This window comes from Globicephala melas, chromosome 4 (genome assembly GCF_963455315.2).
Source record: "Globicephala melas chromosome 4, mGloMel1.2, whole genome shotgun sequence".
Lineage (NCBI taxonomy): Eukaryota > Metazoa > Chordata > Mammalia > Artiodactyla > Delphinidae > Globicephala > Globicephala melas.
This window is the reverse complement of record NC_083317.1, coordinates 30,387,658-30,410,003: the sequence shown is the minus strand read 5'-3', so window position 1 is coordinate 30,410,003 and position 22,346 is coordinate 30,387,658. Positions and strand designations below refer to the sequence as shown.

General features: G+C 35.4%; 1 protein-coding gene across 15 annotated transcripts in view; it reads right to left on the bottom strand.

Moving 5' to 3' along the window:
- ROBO2 (roundabout guidance receptor 2) overlaps positions 1-22,346 on the bottom strand; it is a 1,648,891-nt gene that overhangs the window by 524,119 nt on the left and 1,102,426 nt on the right. For all 15 annotated transcript variants that reach the window (XM_060297904.1, XM_060297910.1, XM_060297901.1 and 12 more), the window contains one exon: positions 1,062-1,388. In XM_060297904.1, the coding sequence (XP_060153887.1) occupies positions 1,062-1,388 (327 nt within the window). The remainder of the gene's footprint in view (positions 1-1,061; positions 1,389-22,346) is intronic.

Below are 22,346 nucleotides of genomic sequence, written 5' to 3'. Positions count from 1 at the left end.
CAGCTATAAAAAAAAGACTCATGCATCCTGAACTATTTCAATTCTCTTACGTATGAACACCTACTGGTACAAGCAGAAAGTTGAAGAGCACAAACTTTTTTTAAGCTCAGTTATTGCCATCTTATTCACAAATAATTCTTGATAAAGTATTCCTTCAAAATAGAGAATACCAAAATAATTATGACACCAAATCCTCACTTATAAACCAGAAAACAAATCTAACATATTTTGAAATTTGTTCTGGAAAACCATCCAGAAAAACAAAGTTATGGACTCAATGATCAAATAGATGCAAAGCCTTGATGCCTTGATTTACTAGTGCTATTTGGGCTACCTGATTAATAAATAAATATATTTTTAAGTGGCAAGGGCAGGACAAATCCTTAGGTACTGCTGATTACCAAAACTGAGCAAGACCTTCCTCTATATGCACACTTTGTCCCTAAACAGAAATCAGTTCTCTTCTCTGATGAATTTTTTGATAAAAAAATATAGTTGCTGTTGTTGGTATATTTTCCCCTGCATGCCTAGGGTAATGATCCCTGAATTTAACCTGGAAGTAAAAGAGTTAATATAACCTAAAGAGTATATTCTTTTCAAAGTTGCCCAATAAAAGTTAGATTTAAAAATATATACATGTATATATAATATATTAGTTATATATAAATAAGTAACAGGAATAGGTACAATATTGAATTTATACCTTATATTTGATCCCATGTTACACATAAACTTTTTATTTTAACATCGCCAACCTTAATATTTTATTATATCTCTCATTAATAATTCAAATTTTAAATACGACCAGCATCATCGCCGCCTTGCTTTAATATAATATCATAATACCCACATTGCTTCAATATAAATAAATTTACTGCAACACCTTGGCTATACATTATTTTGACAAGCCTTCTTTGCAGAAGGCAAAGTAAAATTATGCAGAGAGTATTGATTGTTGTATTCTATAGGTATTAAGCATCTATGAGAACAAATCAAAGCTTATTAAAAAAAAATCAAAGTAAAAGCGCATGCCATTTATGAGATTCATTACGTTTACTTACATGCCACTTCCAGAGATGCATTTCGACTCACTGCTTCACCAAGATAGTTCCTTGCAACACACACGTAGCTTCCTTCATCAGGTTTACTTCTGCGCCCATGCACAATGCGCAAGAAGAATAAGGAACCGCTGGGCAGAAGCATCCTGTGGGACCGGGGATCATCCTTGTCAGTCTCCACCCGCTCGCCATCCTTGTACCACTCAATGGTGGGCGTTGGCCGGCCCTCGGCCTTGCAGTTCAACGTGGTGGGCTCTCCCTTAGAGACAATGACATCGGAAGGGTGCTCCACAATCCTCGGGGGAAAGTCTTCCTGGCGAAGACGAGATCCTACAAAATGTGACAGAATGAAGACAAGCTTTAACATTCCTTATCTATAGCTTTTTTTTCACTTAGGTTCACACTGATAAAATTAAACTATTCAATCATTCAAACTGCACTTACTACTATTTTATTTATGTTTCAGTCTTTTGTTCTTTATGCATCTCGTAAGTCATTCCAAGTCCCTTTTGGAACAAGACAATATAGCAGTAAATTAATACGTTAATTCTAATGAGTTAGTTTTAACATGTTCCATGAGTCAGGACAAATAAAAATAAGCATGAAATTTTCTTTTGGAACCAGTAAGTTGCAATGGGTACTAAGATGAGTAAGGTTAATTTCCTGTCTTCAAAGTGCTTACTATGTACTAGGGGAGAAAGCCAAGTGCTTACAAGTGTACTAGGGGAGAAAGCCAAGTGCCTAAAATACACATATAGAAAACGTTTATCATGCTGGCACTGTGCTATCAGAGTCAACACAAAAAAAGACCCGAACATTATGTACAAATAGTAACTCAATTTAACAGATGAGGAAGAAGTTTAATGACATATATTGTCCAGGACTGTGGAAGAAGTAAGCAGTAGAGGCAGGATTTGAATCCAGGTATGTCTGACTGAGGAACTCAGGTTAAATCACTATGTTGAAATAAGTGTTGCACGGAGGTCCAAGAAATGTATTACAGGAAAAGATCGGGAGAAAAGTAATGTCAACTCTAACTAGAGCACAGTGAGAGGCTTCCCCAAAAAAGGTAGCATTTAAATTGAGTTGTAAAGAATGAAAATAATATGTCAACAGAAGGAGAAAGACATTCAGAATGAAGAAATAGCATGAGCAAAAGGACAGAGAAATGACAATACATGTATAAAACATTTCATAATCAGGGAGGAAGTTAACATGGCAGGTGAGGGTAAAAAGCAGTCTTATAGCCGGAGACAAAAGGGCTTAAAATACCACGCTAAGGAGTGTGACTTTTATTCCATATGGCTAACTGATTTTGAGGGAGCAGTGATATGACCATCTGTGTATTAGAAAGGTTCTTTTGGTCTGTACAGTAAAAGATAGATAGTGATGGAGGCAAAAAAGACAGGTGAGAGTTACCTCTATATCCCAGAGAACAATAAAAAGAACCTGACCTTGAAACACTTAAGGTAGAAAAAAGAAGGAAGATATAAGTTATACAGTAAAATAAACACTTGACAGAATTTGGTATTCCATACAGTAAGGAAGAGTGACAGGTACCAATAACTTTCCTGTGGCTACAATGAAAATGGGGCCATTAAAAGTTAGAAGAAATAGGAAGAGAAGGACCTGTTTGGTATTTTAAGATGAAAATTTTGCATAATGTACTGTTTTGAATATTTTAATTTATGAAGTGTCAGAAGCCATTATTTGTGGAAAGGTCCTACCAGCTGCTGCAAATAATTCTAAAGGAGACGGCTGAGAGAACTCTGTCTGGAGACATAATGATAATCTACATACGAGCTTTTAAAAGCTCTTACAATTTTCCAACCAATCACCCAATATTGGCACATTTCTGTTCAATAAACAGAAGTAATATTTACTCATCAATGTTATTCCAGTTAACTTTCAATATTAATTTAAAATTTCTATTTGAATTTAATAAAGGGAATTTAATTTGGTAGTGAATGAACCTTTTCTGAAGAGGATTAACTTTTAAAGGTTGCTGATTACCATTTGTTAGCTCATCAGATGCAAGAAGGAACTTATACATTACAAGTGCTAGGTACCTAAAGCAAGAGTAATTTACACTACACAGGTCAAAATTTTAAGAAAAGAACTAAAGAGACCCAAAGCATTTAAATATGGACAGAAAACCACAACCTGCATCACAGTAATAAAGAAGGTTATATATTGTAAGTACTGAGGCCCTAACACAAATGAGGAACTTATAGAATATAAAAAGTAAGAATTACTTTAAAAAGTAATAAATGAGATCCCAAGTACTTAAATATGAATAACTAATCATAACTTGCAAATCAGTAGCATATTCCCAAATGTAAAGGTCTGGACACATAGCCATAGAAACTGATACTAAAATACACCAAGAGTTATATGTCACTTTTCATGTAACAGACATACGGTAGCCACAATCCTCTTGTTTGGATACCTTCCTTGCTCTTCTCTAATCTCCCATATGCAATCATCTACATTCTCCCTAATGCCAAAGTTGTTCTATTATTAAAACTAAGCAAGTTAACTGTCCATGTTTTTAGAGTGCTATTTTCTACATCAAAAAGTTCTCTGCCTTATTAGGCAGTTTGGCCTGAATAAGGCCTGAACAGGACCTGAAATACACTAACACTTATTAAATAAAATATAAAATAATAGACTAATAAGAGAATTAGATGCAAAACATCTACACTATTTAGCAATAAGATTTAGAATCTAACATGTCCAATAGCACTCAGAGAATTTTACTCACTTATGACTATAACATATGTAAACTATCCTAGTGCTGTTGCATTTGGATATTCTTGTAGTAGTTTTACTCCGCTGTTATAAAAAATTCAAAAGAATATCTACAACCTAAATGTAAGAGGTAAAATTATCAAACAATTAAAAGAAATTACAGGAGCATATTTTTATGATCTTGAGTTAGTCAAAACCTTCATGAATATGACACCAAAATCACATGCAAGAAATATATTTGTTCTTGAAAAAAACATTACAAAAGGAAAAACAACCCACAGAATCAGAAAAAAATTGCAAATCATATATCTGATAGAGGACTTATATCTAGAACATATAAAGAACCCTTACAACTAAATAAAAGTACAAATAACTGAATTTAAAAATGGGCCAAGGATTTGAATAGACATTTATCCAAAAAAGTTAGACAAAAGGTCAGTAAGCACATGAAAAGCTTCTCAACATCATTAGCTATCAGGACAATGCAAATCAAGACCACGAGATATACTTCTCATCCACTAGGATGGCAATAATCCAAAAAGTGTGAAATAACAAGTATTGTCTGGGACGTTGAAAAATTGAGAGCCTCATACATTGCTGGTGGGAATGTAAAATGGTACAGCCACTTTGGAAAACTATCTGGAGTTCCTCAAAAAGTTTTGGAATTAACATATGACCCAGCGATTCCACTGCCTGGTATATATCCAAGAGGAATGAAATCTTATGTCCCCACAAAAACTGTAACATTGATAGCAGCATTATTCATAATATTTTTTTTTAAATGGAAAGAACCCAAATGTCCATTAACTGATGAATGCATAAATGAATGTTATATATCCACATAATGGAATATTATTCAGCAATAAAAACGAATGAAGCACCGATACACACTATAACATAAGTGAACACTGAAAATATTATGCTAAGTGAAAGAAGCTAGTCACAACATGATTCCACTTACATAGAAATGTCCAGAATAGTTAAATTCATAGACAAAAAAATAGATTTTCAGTTGTCTAGGGTAGGTAATGGGGGTGAGAGGTGAAGGGGGACTGGAGAATCTTTTGGGGGTGATGAAAATATTCTAAAATTATTTATGGTGATGGTTGTACAACTCCATGAAAATAATAAAAACTATTATATTGTACACTTTAAATGAGTAAAGTATGTATGAATTAATGTCAATAAAGTAGTTTTTTAAAAGTCATAAGTAAAGGCACTGTGAACAAATTTAATACAAGGCATTGTAACAATTCACGTTCATTCTGACCAATAGTTAGGTTATTTTCCTCATTCATAGTTTTAAGTTTAAATGTAATCATCAGGCCAGCAGTGGCCAATAGGGCATAAAATAAAGTTAAAAGGTTGTACCAGTCAGATAGACGATTGATAGTCATATAGGTAAGGTAGACAGATAGAGAGAATGATATGGAGATATGCAAAAACATAGCTGCAATCTAAATTTTAAGATGTTATTAAAAGTGAGGGAATTAATTTAGAACTCCCTTAAATTCAGACATTACACAACTATAGCAGTGACCCTTAAGATGGGTAAGCCTTAGACAGGTTCGTGAATTCTTCGAAATTGTGTATAAAAATGGGTATTCTTGTGTGGACAGGAGGGAGTAGTAGCAAGAGGGGCTACAGACTTCATCAAATTTCCAAAGAGGTCTGAGGCTTTAAAATTATGAAGGGCCACTAAAGTACTAGGATCAAAACAACCCCATTATTTGGTTAAAAAACAAAAACAAAAAAGATAGCTGAGTTGTCAGCCAAAGTCACTGGGGATTCAAAACCCAACAGTAGAGGGGGCTGTTCATCACGTGAAAAGACATGAAACAGTTTAACTTCAAAAGCTTTGATATCCAAGGGCAAAGAAGAAATACAGGGTCCCCAGCCCAACCCCAGACCTACAGAATCAGAATCCGCATCTTAACAAGATTCCCTGGCAATGCATATGTGCATTAAAGTTTGAGAAGCACTGCTTTAAACAGTTTTAGTATAACCTTGAGCTAAGGATGGTTTAACATTTTTAGCATGTTGTTAAAAAAAGAGGAGGAAGAAGAATAAAAGAAGCAGAAGGTGAAGGAAGAATGAGACTGTATATTGTCCACAAAGCTTGAAATACTGTAATCTGATCCTCTGCAGAAAAAGTCTGCCAATTCTGCTTTAGAGCACCTGTTTATCAATTTCCATTAATAACTTTAGTTTATTTGTTTATTTTTTTATATAGGACCACAGAACTTTTTTCTCCAGATTTCAGATGAAAAAATATGTCAACAGCAGGAAAATAATATTTTGCTCATGCAATGGGAAATATTCAGGATCTCTATTTGGTCAGATGCGCTAAGCACTGTATCAGAATTACTATCTGCAATTCTAACTTTGCTTGCAGCTAATAGCAAGTCTGGACATTATTTTATATCTCAATTATGAATTGTGCAATAAAATAGTCAAGTTTAATCTAAAACATTTTATTCAACTGTCTTTAGCTATTATAAAGAAACAATGTAAATTAGTCATAGGGTACTATAGGTGAATATCCAAATGTTTATTTTTACTGTCCAAGAAAGTAAGCTATAAAACAGTCAAGTGATTTGTCCATAACTGAACAGCTAGTAGAGGCAGAATTAGAACTCAAGGCCTTTCATCCAAAATGTACTAGGCTTCTGAAAATGCTGGAAGCTTAAGTAAAGAATGCACACTACAATGAGACTAATTACAAAACCCCTTCTAAAATTGATTTCAATAAAATAAGTCAATTTAATGCCTCTAGTCGTAATAAAATCAGAAGACATCTTCCTTGTTTTTTCCAAGTGTGATTCTTAAAGTACCGGCATCAAAATCACCTGGGATATTTTTTTTAATGAAGATTCTTGGTTCCACATTGAACAGAATGCATCAGAAGTTACAAGTGGAAGGATCTAAGAAGCTGCAGTTATAGCATGCCTACCAGGAGAAGGGCATGCACTTATATCTGGCTAGATGTAAGCATGCCACAGAAATACCAAATTAGTGAGCTGAATGAAGATGCATCTTTGAATAATGTTCTAAGCACCCAAATTTACATAATGGATTATTTCCGCTTCTCAGAGACTCTCAAACAATGATTTTGTAATGATTTTAGTAAAATATTTAATAAAAAACAAATTGAATGGTTTATTAGTGCTTGAAACTTTAAAGAATTGGAGGTGAAGTATAAAATCATAATTTGTGAATATATTTAAATTTAGTTTTATTTAGTCAATAACCACTCATTTGCAGTGAGTGCTACAGAACTGCTGTTTTCAGAAGTGATTTCAATTACATAATATAATAAAGGAGGATAAAGCACTGAGAACACCTGTTGATTTCATTTCACATATTTGAAAGTAAACTTCTTCTGTCTCCTTATTCAGTTGGAATATAATATTTCCTTGGACTAAGCTTTATTTTTCATTCACATACTAGATAGCATATCTAGCTAAGCAACACATTTCAAACTTCTCTGAATTTTCCCTCCAGCAAAATTTCTATGCAGTGTCTGTTTTTCTTTTTCTTAAAAACGTATGTAATATACATTGTGTCCTAGTTCATAATAAGTATGTTTGTTTTAACAAAATATTTTCCAAAAAATTTAGTAAAATAAAGCCAGCGAGATATTCTATGATTACTCCAGATCTGAGTGTGACCAGAGATTCTTCCTGAAGTTATCCCTCCCCCAGTTCGAGAGGTACCTAGTGCAACATGAAAAAGTGAAGGCTGGATGACCCATCACAAAAAAGAGGTGGTGTGGTAGGAATAAAGGAATGAGTTACTGACCAGCAAATATTTATGCCTCACTTTTACCAGGTACAAATCAGACCACCAATATCTCAAGAGTTGGTTTAGATGATTAAAAGAAATCATATATATAGATCACCAGGACATGTGGTAAGCATCCAGTGTACCTGATATTTCCCGTCTATAATCTATTACAAATATTCTTTCCAGGGCTTCCCTGGTGGCGCAGTGGTTGAGAGTCCGCCTGCCGATGCAGGGGATGCGGGTTCGTGCCCCGGTCCGGGAAGATCCCACATGCCGCGGAGCGGCTGGGCCCGTGAGCCATGGCCACTGAGCCTGCACGTCCGGAGCCTGTGCTCCGCAACGGGAGAGGCCACAACAGTGAGAGGCCCGCGTACCGCAAAAAAAAAAAAAAAAAAAAAATATATATATATATATTCCTTCCAAAATTTGCCCCTTAAAACGAATCACACTGACAAGTTTCTCCTTTTTGAGGTCATTCTTGTATTAATTTTTTCTGCATGGTAAATTTTAGCTAGACCATGCTGATTGCTTTACACTAGATTTCAAAAGGATTAAAGCCGTTACTGCTTTCCATTTTACCAGAATAAATCCTATTCAAAATTTCTCCATAGAAAGAAACATATCTCAGTGCCACTACTAATGCTGTCCACATTTATTAGTGAGCTAATGTAATTTGTAATGCAATGGAGTTAATTAATAATTCCATCAAGTCTGTCCTTAGAACTGTTCCATCCTTGAATTCTTCATAATGATTAAGTTCCAGTGTACTTCCCTTATCAGTGGGGGAAATAGAAGAGGGATACAAGAAACTTCTTTTTCCTAGGAGTCCTATGATGCGATAAGATGTGGTGAGAAAGCTAATGTTTGGAAAACACAAAGACTGTTTTATCCATTTGAACCTTACTGAAATTCTCTCAGGAGATGATCTAATTTAGCAATGAACTAAATACATTTGTAAGATTCTCATTTCTTCTGGAAGCACAGCAGTGTTAAAAATAAGTTTAAATTAGAGAGGACATCAAAATTAAATTGAGGCCTGAAATACTACTTATTACAAAAATTCTAAATGGCTTTTTTTTTTAGATTCTTTTCCCACGTAGGCCATTACTGAGTACTGAGTAGAGTTCACTGTGCTATACAGCAGGCTCTTAAGAGTTATCTATTTTATACATAGTAGTGTATATATGTCAGTCGCAATCTCCCAATTTATCCACTCCCCATCCCCTAGTGACCATAAGATTGTTTTCTACATCCGTGACTCTACTTCTGTTTTGTAAATAAATTCATCTGTACCCTATTTTTAGATTCCACATATAAGCAATATCATATGACATTTGTATTTCTGTGTCTGACTTACTTCACTCAGTATGATAATCTCTAGGTCTATCCACAGCTCTACAAATGACCCAATTTTGTTTCTTTTTATGACTTAGTAATATTCCATTATATCTATGTACCGCATCTTCTTTATCTATTCGTCTGTTGATGAACATTTAGGTTGCCTCTATGTCTTGGCTATTGTAGTGTTGCAATGAACATTGGGGTGCATGTATCTTTTTGAATTATGGTTTACTCTGGGTTATGCCCAGGAGTAGGACCGCTGGGTTATACGGTAGTTCTATTTTTTGTTTTTTAAGGAACGTCCATACTGTTCTCCATAGTGGCTATACCAATTTACATTCCCACCAAGAGTGTAGGAGGGTTCCCTTTTCTCCACACCATCTCCAGAATTTATTGTTTGTAGATTTTTTGATGATGGCCATTCTGACTGGTGTGAGGTGATATCTCACTGCAGTTTTGATTTGCATTTCTGTAATAATTAGTGATGTTGAGCATCTTTCATGTGCTTTTTGGCCATCTGTATGGCTTCTTTGGAGACACATCTATTTAGATCTTCTGCCCATTTTTGATTTTTTTTTTTGATATTGAGCTGCATGAGCTATTTGTATATTTTGGAGATTAATCCTTATTTTGGTGCTACCTGGCTTTTTAATGTCATAAAACTAAAGGGTGTGAAAGGAAAATGACAAAGATTAAAGACATTTCTTGTCAAACTTGGCAGCCTTAATTCTGTAAGTTTCAGTTGTACAATATGGCATCTAGTATCGTCCCTATGTATACAGTCTTCCAGGTCCAACAGGCAAAACATTGAGCTACGAGAAGACCCTCTTGTCCCAAACCCCATTCTAGAGTTGAGAAGGAGAAAGAAAAAGAGAAGCAAATAATTGAAGTTTCTTTCCCCAAAGCTGAGACTAGAACACTTTGCCTTAGCTGGGAGTCCATTTCCAGGATAACTTTTTCTTCTCTGTCTCTCCTCCTTCTTACCCATATTTTGGGTAAGTCTAAAATAGAAAGTCCCAAGTACTAGATTTCAGTTATTGGGTTTTTTTGTTTGTTTTGGTTTGGCTTCTTTTTTCCTTGGGCATTGTTTGTTAGGTGTGTGACCTTAAGCAAGTTACCTAAACTTCCTCATGGTACCATTTCTTCATCCCCAAACTGAGGCAACTAGAAGAGTAAGTTGCTACAGGTTCATCGTTTTATAACATGATACACTTTTTATGGCTGTCACATCATAATGGACATAGCCATAGGAAAAGATAATAGGGAGCAAGTTAAATTTATTACCACAGAGCAAATTTTTAAAGATATACACTATAGATTAATGTTCATACTTTTAATATAAGTAGAGATTAGAAAGGTTTGCCCTTGATAGGTCTTATGTCTACTATCAAAAAGCAGTGGTTGCCAAAATACCTTCTTAGAGCACCCTCCAAAGGTTAACAATGATCTAAAAGCTTTTGTTTAAAAAGCAGCTCGTGTAACTTAGAATTTATTCTTAAATTCTAAATTAAGAATTTATTCTTAAATTTATTGTTAAATTTACTTACATTGCCAATAAATACATGGTGCTACAAATCATTTAAACCAAACACCAACCGGTAAAACATAGATACTTATCTTAAAAGTAAATTGTTTATTTAAAATATAAACCATCAATTATTTATAATATAATCTTAGTCAAAGATATTAAAATTTCCTTCCTTACTCAGGGTGAGTAGCTGCTATTTCAGGATAAGGTAACTAAGGCAGCTTTCATAAAACTTTTCTCTGAATTTCACAACTGTATTTCAGGTCTTTATCAGTGTATCCTTAGCAGAAATTACTGAAAATATTGAAAGTGGAACACATTTTCCCTCTTTGTTTCCCCACCACCTCATGTTATTCAGTACCCTTGTTACATAAGTTTTTAATTGCTTAACACAGTAATTCATTTTCTGGCTGCCTGTATCCAGTGCAGTGAGCCACTGACCTCTTGTGAGCAGGTGGGCCTAGGTCACAGAACACCAGACGGAACACATCCAGACGGAAGGCAGGACTGGTTTGGGCAAGTTAAAACCAGTCGCAGAAAGCAATCAAAAACAGGGGTTAAACACATGAGAATATCTATATAAAACTGAAGAGAAATTTCGAAACCACCAGTCTCTAAGTTTCCAGTAAGTTTTTAGTAGTGATTTACTCCTGAGAAATAAAAAATTAATTTCCTACTTTATAAATTCATTTTCCAACAATTCAGTGCGGAGCCAACGTATTAACCTGGACACTCATCCAAAACTATTTCAAATCAATTTGCTTCATCTTACCATGGTTGAAGTCATTCTTTAAAGAGTGATTTGCCACCAAATCAGAGGTTTTCATGGGTTATGCAGATTTGCCTTATGGTGACAAAAACAATCTGTATTCCAGGAAGATATCTTTGAAATTTAGCTTCTTACTGTCGTATTTATAATATTTTGATGTGGTTTTAAAATTGCATTTGGCTTTGCAAAAGATGATGCAATGAAACAATCTCCAACCTCATTCAATTGTTTAATAATGTTTAATTTTCTAAAAACTATCAATATTTATTTGGTGGAGACTATGAATGGGTTTCCAGAAAAGGGCATTCTCCTTACATAAACTCCTAATGGACTGATAACATTTTGGCTTTCTATTCTACTTCCTAAGCAATATATTCTGAAAATGCTGTGGCAGTAGCATTAATCTTAGTAACTGCAGAGTCAAAGGTCCCAGGGTCAGTGTCAGAAAACACCATTCCTACTAGCACTGATACTTTACACCTGTGCTAATAAGCTCTGTTAAATATTTAGTTTCTGATAAATTTGCCTAAAACTCGACATATTTTCCTCTAATCTGAAATGTTTTATTATAAATTTAAATTGAGATTCAATAACCCTAGTTAAAATTGCAAACATCATTTACTATATAGTAACTAAGGCTTTTTTAAACAGAACTGAGAATGTTAATACAATCCAGAAACTTTCTTTAAAGAATAATGGCTAAGTCATTATCCCCAAAATTATAGCTGTCATAAGCCAAATGTATTAGCTGCATCGTCTCCAAGTCATACACACAATGACTGGTTTTAGACTTGTTCATTTCCAACGGACATCCAACTGCAATTTGGCCTAACATATGAAATCGCATTGCGTTACACCATTATCTTTTTAAATATGGTTCTTAAACCAGGGATTACCTTATGTGGAATAGAGGTAAAACATGGAATAGAGGATGACATCTCAGATATTGGGGGTAAAATTTTGTTTGCATGCACGTTTTTAAGAAATAACAAAGCAGATCTTTGACAGCTGATATAGATTTTCTGTCTTTAAGAAGACTCTGACTTGCAATTGCTCTTGTCCAAGTGTGAGACAGGAGTATGAAATCAGGCAAGTTTCCTACCCTCTCCACACTTTGGTTTCCATACCTATAAAACATAGCAGTACCAACCTAATATTGTTGTGAAGACTACATGAGATTTTTCCATGTGCTGAGCACACAGTAAGCACTCAGTGAATGTTCACTACTATTAGTGTTACTATAATGTATAATTCTTTTATTAGTATAACCTCTATCACTATACTCAAAGGAATTTGTGATCCCATAAAGCTAAAGACTACCATCTATAAAATATAGTCGAGGCTTCCCTGGTGGCGCAGTGGTTGAGAGTCCGCCTGCCGACGCAGGGGATGCGGGTTCGTGCCCTGGTCCAGGAAGATCCCACATGCTGCGGAGCAGCTGGGCCCGTGAGCCATGGTCGCTGAGCCTATGCTCCGCAACGGGAGAGGCCACAACAGTGAGAGGCCCGCGTACCGCAAAAAAAAAAAAAAAAATACAGTTTCTGCCTATCTCTCTATTGTGATTTTCTACTACTGCCTGTCCTTACCTACCAAATCAAAGGTCATTCTGAATAATATACCTTACCTACATTTCCCTAAAGGCTCCATGTTTTCAACAACTCTGCACCTTAGGTTTGTCACATACACTATCAAGTTCTAAAGATGAAAATATTAGGTGCTTAATCAATATTATATATAAATGCATGAATAAATATATCACTTTTGCTATTCTTTCCGTGGAGCTATAGCAACTAAAGAATACTTCTACTGTAGTTCATGACAAATTGGATGTGTGAGACTTTAGTACCAGCCATTACTGTCTAGGCATGCTGAAGAAATTACCTACAAATTATATTCATTGGAATTTAATCAAATATCAATGTTTAATAATTCTTTGTGTGTCCTTAAATATTTTATTGAAATAGGTTATACCAATACTGATGATTTTTCTTTATGTAAATCTTGAAACCACTGCGTGATTAATACATGGGAAGGATCTATTTTTTGGTGACTTTTCCATTATAAATTTAACGAGAATTAAGGACTATCAAAAGAATCTTTTCGAGGGCACAATAACATGACTGAAGTTAAATGAAAAACAGGAATGGGAGTATTATCAGAACACTGTCTGAAATTAACCCTTACCAGTAGTTTAAAGCGGTGGTGATAAAACCATTTTCTCACTTTTAAAGTAACATATTTCTTCCTTGAAGTCTCTAAATTACAGTTCTGTGAAATTATGTATCCTTAAAATAAGGCTAAGATCTCTTGCGATTAAAAAATAAAATAAAAAGACAAGTCAAAGGTGGGTACAGCAATCCCAAAGATGAAAAGATTTTCTCTTGCATAGTAGGAACAGCCATATTGTATTTAGTTTTTCTTAATGTTGTACAATGGACTGATGTTGTACAATGTTGTAATTCTTTTTCTGAAGCCTATACCTTGGAGAGTAAAGGAGGTTTATAAAGGTATCTGAATACAACTGATACTTATTGCTTTGTCTTTGACGATCAAGCTCAGAGTGAATGAGCTTTCACAGTTGACCAAACCGAATGGAAGTGACAGCATCACATTTCTGTGGAGGTATTTGCAATATAGGCACCTAAATTCACTGTTGAAGTGTTTATTCCACTACAAACACCTTGAACAAGATTTTGACCCAGAAGAGGTTGAAAAAGAAGCCATGTTTAATCAGTTGCAAACAGTTCTTAGGCTTGGAATTGAATGTTTTCAAATCTTTAGCATGCTGTCGAAAAATTTCAAAGTTGTCATTTTGTCCTTCGCTTTATGCATTGCATTAAAATAATAAATAAATAAATGTAAATCTATGTTAGTCTCTAAGAAAAAAAGATTGACTTAGTAAATCACAATGATTCTGATATAACTTCTGTCGTAAGGCGTACAAATGGTTAGTTACATTTAGACTGAAAATCAGAGTAGCTTTAGCCTAGCAGATAAAGAATATGAGTTACCTTAATTATCAGGATACTTTTCACTTGGGGATCTACTTTCTCTTCATTTTTGTTTATTTATGCTATCTGTTGATGCCTTTAAAAAATTAGTGATTTAATAAAACTTTAAATTTCCTTTCAAGGGATGTCTTCTGTTTCAGAGTGAAATGACCACCAGATAACATCATTGCTGCAACAGGAATACTGAGTGTAGTTTTCAGTTAAAAGAGCTTGTCTGCATAGAGAAAAACGAGCTTGTTTTTCTGCTGGATGGAGAAAAGCAGCAAATGGGAGTGCTATAAATATTTTTAAATGATCTTTTTCTGCTTGAATTATGTTTCACTAAAATACATCAGAGACTCAATTCCTTGGGTCTCTCAAAAAACGGCTGCAGTTTCTAGAGAACTTATGAAAAGTGTTATTTTCCACTCATTTCATTTACTTTGAAGCCTTATCAGATGAGGGATCAAATGAAACCGATCATCCCCAGGTTTTCCCAGGTTATTACCATAAGGACACGGAATTAACCTCCATCCAGCCACTCTCAAAATGCAATGCTTTCTTGTCGCAAAGCAAAAGAAGTGGAACACAAAGAATTATTCTGGATTATGTTGAAGGGAAGGAAAGACAGGCAGAGGAATAAAAAAGTATAGAGTTATCGTAATTGTGAAAGACAAGAATAACAATAGCTTAGAATAGGGTGGTTATTTTTTTAAATGTAGGAAGTTGCTTTTACAGTCAAGTACTCAATACATCAAACTCTGACAAGTTGGATTTTATAAAAAAGCAACAACTGAAAATCTGGAAGAAAATGAAAGGTGTATGAATTTTAAAAGAGTATAATGATGTTTGCTTAATATTCCAGGTAGGTATACTACTTTCAAAAGAGGCAATAATAACTGTATTGGGTTTTTTTTTGTATGAGATATGCAAACTGTTGTTGACATTTAAAAAATAAAGAACACTGTTACTGGGTACTTTTGTTATCAATTTCTATCACTAGGAAGAAAAAATCTTTGAGTTACATGTAAAATACTAAACTAGAAGTTTGAATTAAGTCAAATAATTTCTGACTCAATAGTTAAGGAGTCCTAAGACCTCAGCTCTTCTCTTCAGTGCATGGGGACTCATTCCCTCTCACTGTGTCAGGTATCGTTTCTATGACAACAAGAGCCAAATCTCTAGTTTAGTATCTCCAGTTAAGGAAAGCTCTAGGCTTGTTTCAGGTGCCTGCGGAATGCTCATTCATAACCTCAAATTCTGTGTCTCTCAAAATGGATCCCTCGCCTCTCTCCTGTCCCATACCTCATCCTTCTCTTCTTCCTGACATACTTCCACCTTTCTTCAAGTCCCTAATACTAAAAGTCTTAGTTGTAGGGTTTAACCCCTCAATCTCTTTCATATCCACTTAGGCATAGATTCCTGTGGATTCTTCCTTCTTTTTCTCCCTTTATGTCTACTGCTCACTTCCATCCCTCTCTAGGCTCAATTTCACAATATCATTATTCCAAAAGCCTCAGAGTTTCTCAGTTCCAAGTACATTCTTATTCTTTTCCCTCATCATTCTATACCTAGAAAAATATATTCGGATTTTAGAGAGCTAGGTGTAACTTTCCTTTAAGCAAACAAAGAAGTAGGTTAGCCAGCTAAATCTTTTCAAACTTGCACAGAGTGCTCTAAATTCTTTTCACTCCCTTGGCCAGTAAAACTCCATCTATTCAGCCAGCTGAGTTACAAATTGCACTCTTCTAAGTCCAGCTTATGCAGCCAGGATTAAGCAAATTGCCTTGTGAGTTTTACGATGAAGCACAAAACTCTGAACTGTCATGCCAAGGCTCGGCATTTATTTGGACAGCATTTACTCATGCTGCCACGATGTCTTTGCAACACTGATTTATAGTCAAAGGTGCCAGAACATCATTTACTGTATTAAAGCTTGGCTGTGTTTCTCCATTTTCTGAGTTCACTGCACATTTGAAAAAAATATGTTGACTGCAGGGGAAAAAATGAGATGCAGAACCCTTACTTACTGAGGTAGCTTATGCCTGATAAATGTATCTAAACTGCCCACACCGAAATCAGGCCTACGGAACAGCTTCGTCACGTGAATCCTGAAATGATGATGCAGGCATTGATAAAATCAGGCTGATTTTTTTTCTATTTTACTTAGGAGTACCTTTAAATATAAAATAAAGAAATACCACCTAGTAAATAAGCACCTTAATTTAATTTCTAAACATTCCCTGTGAGATAATTAGCAAAAAAATAAGAAAAAAAAAGACTGTAGTAGCTTCAATGTAGTTAACACGCATTCACCAACCTCAGTATTTATATGTCTACTATGTGAAGTCTGAACTCAAATGTACAAAAACAATTCACAGTGAAAACACACCCAGTGTCTAAAGTCTATCAACAATCAGGAAATGGAGGACGTTGTATATCTGTTGTCATTAGTTTACAACCAAGTGATTTCTTTAATTATCCTCAATGGGCTCAACAAGGTATTAAACACCCAATGATCAGTCACGGAAACAAAGGCATGAATAAGAGCACAATGTCTGACTTTGCCAGGCTCAATGAGCACCACCTTGATGTACTGATGGTTCTTAATGAAGACAACCGCCACCAATTAGACAACTGACAATTAGCTTGAAAACTAAAGTGTCAAAACAGGAACAAGGGACTGACCCCTGAATACTAAATTATTTTTAGGTGGCATTTAACGTCTCACAACAGCAAAAGACAGATTTTAGGGGTTGCTCTTTACTACAACGAGGAATTCTGCTTTACACTTTACATTTTGCAGGTTTACATGTTAGCTTTCTTTTCACTCTTCTAAATTTTGCTGGAATCTAGCTTGATACACTATTTCATTATGATTAACTTGTATCAATGAACATACAATTAGAAAGATGGGCCACAAACAATATTTAAACATAGGATCTAAGCAGATAGTTCATAGATTCTGGATTTAGACAGGCCTCAGGTTTAGTTCTGGCTCCTAGAGGGCAGGTTATTTCTTAAGTAGAAGATACGAGTGTCACATTATTTAGCCAATATTTAGAGTGACTAAAGCTATTTTAGTACCGGGGTCCATCCAATAAGGATTGAGGAGAAGCCCCAGGTCAGCCTGGGGAAGGAGTGGCCATTTTTGTAAATATATCATATAAATAGGAGACACATAGGAAATATATATCATACCCATATATATATATATATATACACACACACACACACACACACACACACATACACACACACACACACACACATATATATCCATACATATATCTTATTCCCACATCAAGAATATTGCCTGAAGAGATCATTGCCCACAGAATTTTCTTCAAAAAACCAAAAATTTTCAAACACTTAACACACTTTTACACAAGCCACTGCCTTCCCCCACATAAAAAAAGAAAGTCTTTCTGTTTGTACACCAGCCGGCATCCCACATTTGCCTGTACTAGGATTATTTCTGAATGATGTGGCACAACCTTTAATGATATGCTTCTTGCATCACAGGATTCGATGTTCCACTTTTGTCCATCTCATTGCTTTAGTCTCCAGAAGTTGCATTTGCCTGATAATTATTAATACACAGGGGCATTTCTGCATGGCTGTCCTTAGAGCCCACACACTTGGGCTGCCTCAGAAGTAAGATCACCTTTGGATCTCCACTGGCTCTGTTCCCTTGGACGGGATCCAAGACAGAACTGCCTTATGCTGAATTTCACTGCTGTGGCCAGTGGTGTAATAATGAGGTTCCCATGTCAATACACCTTGGATTTTCAAGGGTCGTATTTCCAATATAAGCACAGGCATTTAAAATGATGTGTTTCTTTTAATTTCATGTCATTCAACTTTTTTCTTTCAGGATCAGGTCCAATACTATACACCAAAATGCATAACAGTCAATAACTTGAAATTTCCCATAAACTAGCATAGAGACATCACACACACACACACACACACACACACACACACACAGGTATAAACACAGTCACAGAATTATGGGAACAAAATTTTTCTCATTCTTCCCTTCAAGGAGGAGTCTGCCACTCAACATTAATGTCAAATATTTGAGTCATTAAGCAAAACATATAACTCCAATGGATATCTTATAAAAAACAGAATGTAGAATATATATAATTTTATAATCAAATTAATATAGCCACTCATTTTTAGTGGAACCGTGTCTAGTCATTAACGTAAAACTTCAAATAACTATGTATTTATGAACAGAAATATATGAGCAAAGATTTTCAAGCTTACTGCACTCCTGCCAAAGGCACTTAGTTGTACGCATGAGGCAAAGGACACGGGTCTACCCCCAGAGTCAACTGTAGCTAGCTCAGCTGAAGAGACCTTTCCGATTCTTGGCAGAATAACAGATTCTCAAGCAGAGAGGGGATAGGGGTGAGATTTTTTCTTCTGTAAGTAACTTAATGAATGAAGTACTAATTAACATTATGGCATTGATAAATGGAGAGAGAGATTAGGGATGTACTCGATATTCAGATCTTCGCAGATGGACGGTCAAAGCCATATTAATTCCTATCTCATTGGAGCATCTGCTTCTCCCATAATCCACTGCCCCTTGGTACAAACAACACAAACTGTTGTGACTCAATTCGATTTATATCAATCTAATTTCTTTTAATCCAATTTGTATTCCAATCTACTACCTTCTAATCACTTAAATCTTCAGCCTCCATCTGGTAAATTTTCTCTCAAAATTAACCGAGCAGATGCCTCTGCGATTGTCTTCCACAGTCAAGCTAATCAGACCCTCGCAGTGGCCTATAGAACCCGCTGAATAGGTACGTGACTTGCGGTGTTGCCCTTCCAGTTACAAAATCTGTGAGGTAGGAAGACCATTTAATATGTCATTAATTGGTTCATTTGCATAACACTGCTTGGGAAGAAGCACTGGACACAAAAGCCAAGAGAAGAAAACTACAGGAAGAAAGCAAAATGCGCTCATTTCTCAAATGAGCTTTACAGTTCAATCTGTCTTCTCTTTAGGTTAACAAACATGGGGTGAGAATACTATTTAGTATTGCATGGTCTAAAAAGCTACCTACCCTCTGCAGGATATGGTATTAGGGGAGTTTTGTCTAGTCATCACAAAGTCATACTGAGACCTACCTTTGGTTAACAAACATATTCTTAAAATATGCTTCTGAATTTTGGAGCTATGCACCAATTTATTCACTGGAGCATATGTCATATAAACAGTAAAGCCCCTGGCTAGCACTGACTTCCACTCCCACGGAAGTTCCACTGTGATCCATAATTAACACCACAAATTAAACATCCCCTATGAGAAAGCTGGCAGCACTACCTGTGGAATAAACACCATTCTGGAGACACAGTAATTAACAAAAATGTAAATAAATAAAAGGACCCAAGACATATAAAGACAAACACTATACTGAACTGAAGTGGAACCATTTTTCATAGGAGACTTGGTTTCATTAATTTACAGTCATACTTACACACACAGTGTATCTCGATAATATTTTGAAATATGTTTTTCAAATTTCAAGGTATCATAAATAGAAATACTAAAGTGTTCCATGTGCCCACATAAGGATTTATTCTCAGGAAGCCTTTCGCTATTAGAAAAACTTGAAAAATTAGCATAGAAAATCATTAAATCTATAACATAATCTTAGAGTGAAGAATTCTTGATAAGTCAGCCTCATTAACATTATGAAACAGAAAAATGTCAAAATGCCTTCATAAAGCATAACATAAAGCATAAACAGTTGGATTAAACAATTGAATGTAGAATCTATTTCTATAATTTTGACTAGAGCAAGATATAAAAGGTAAGGCCTCTTGTGGCTGGGTCACTGGGTGTCCAAAATAACCAGAGAAACCCAGGTGGAGAAATCAGAGGGCAACAGCATTGTATCTTCTGGGAAAATGGCAGGACTGGGGAACTGGGGGCACGGTGAGAGACATTGGTCCATCTTTCTATCTCAGCACGAAGATAGTAGGTGACATGCAACCACTCAGTGAATAAAACCAAGCACTTCTGGACCTAGTTCAGTCACAGATTTGATGCTCTAAGCCTCAGTTGTTTCACCTGCAAAGCGGACTGAAAATTATGTCTGCTTTTATCCATTGTATTAAGGATGAACTGAGATCATTCATGTAAAGTACCAATTTTGAATTCTAAGGCACTATATAAATAAATGTAAGACCCCAGAGCAAGGCCATTTAAAAGCATGGACTCTGGACTCAAATTTGAGATCCACACTTAGAGTTAGGTTAACTTCAGATAAATTACTAACTTCTCAGTACTTCAATGTAAAATACTGATAATAACAGCTCCTATCCCATGTTACAAGAAAAAAAAGAATTAACGAATGTAATATGTCTAGATGAGTAGCTAGAACAAAGTATCTCATGAAAACATAAATGTCAGGTAAAGGATAAAAGCTAAGAAATTTGTCTTTCTATGGCAAGTTCTCAAGTTAATCTAGAGGTGCAGTAACAGTTCAGCAGCTGAAGGTAGTGTCTATTTTCTCAATTGCATTCTTCTTTTCAATAATAGAGGCAAACTAACTTGTAAGGATATAACTGTTTCAAGTGCTGCAATGAGGTCTATCTATAGAGTGGAAAGAAAAATATGGTTTATATTGTACTTTTGATTGGCTTTCATATGAAAACAGTGACCTCAATGGTATCAGTAATTTTATTAGTTACTGAAATAAACACGTACTGTATACCATGTGCCAGGCATTGTGCTAGAGGGAGGGAGTCCCACCCTCAAGGAATTCAGAGTCTTCTGCCCTGGCACTTTGATTAAACCCTTTTCCCACTCTTGGAAGTAGAATATCTGAAGCAGACGTGTCACGTGCTTCCTTGAATGCCGATATTCACAAAACTGACTCAGAATTGTAAAAGTATTAGTCAAAAGCCCACTTCCATAATCCTGGCCTTAAAACTAAAGTAGAAATATAAATGGGTACGAATTCTAGAACATACGGGAATGATTCTATACTTGGATGAGCCACCCACACACTCAAAGACTACCTGTGCCCCACCTCTGGTAAGGCAAAGAATGGCCTTTGATGGATAATAATATGTATGTAAATGTAAGTATTAGTGTGTGTGTGTGTATATATATATACACATATATATGCTTGATATATATGTATATGTACTCCTTCTCTCTCTCTCTCTCTCTCTCTCTCTCTCTATATATATATATATATGCACATACATACACACACACACATATGTATTACAGAAGAATAACCTAGGGGGCCAGATGTTACTCTGAAGAAAAAAGCCTTGAAAATCTCGAGAAAATTGGAAGGTCCAGTGGATGAAGGAACACAGCTCCAGCTTCCTCTGTGTTAACCACAGTCCTAGCTGATTCCAATCATTTCTCGTCTAACCTTTTACCAATGACCTCTCAGTGTCAAGCCCCTCCCCAGCAGTCATTCACCCAAACGGAATCCATAATTGACCAGGCTTGCCAGCAATTTGCACACTAGTGTACCAGAAGTATTTTCTCAATTGTGATTCTATCATTTTAGTTATATATATAAATCTTATTTCTGCTGCAAGTTTTAACTTAGTATTTTTGCTGCCTAGCACGGTACCCTAGTATATCACATATGTAACAAACATTAACTCATTTTCAATAATTCTCATGTTCAGTAACAAAACATTATCAATATAGCTACACTTTGTCAAACTTTTGGCAACAAAGACTCTTTTATTTCATTCTCAGTACAACCTTTGTATAATTATCCTTGTTTTATAGGTGAGAAATCCAAGAATTTAAATAGCTTGTATAGATTCATATCCACAGAACTCAAGATTATCAAAACATAATAGAAAATTTTGTGCCCTATTTTTCAAAAGGCAAGAAGATATATTTTAAACGTGCTGTGTTATTGTGCAGTTTTTGCCCAAGATTTAGGAGACAGTTCATTTATCAGGAAAGAGTCCTGGTTTGTTTAAGTGAGCTGTTTCAGCACCATCTTTGAAGCCCCCCATCATCAAATCATTTCCTTAAAAACATTAGCATCATCAGTTTTAAATAGTTAACGGGGTTCAGAACATGCTTCCCCCAAATAGGGCACCTTTGTATACTG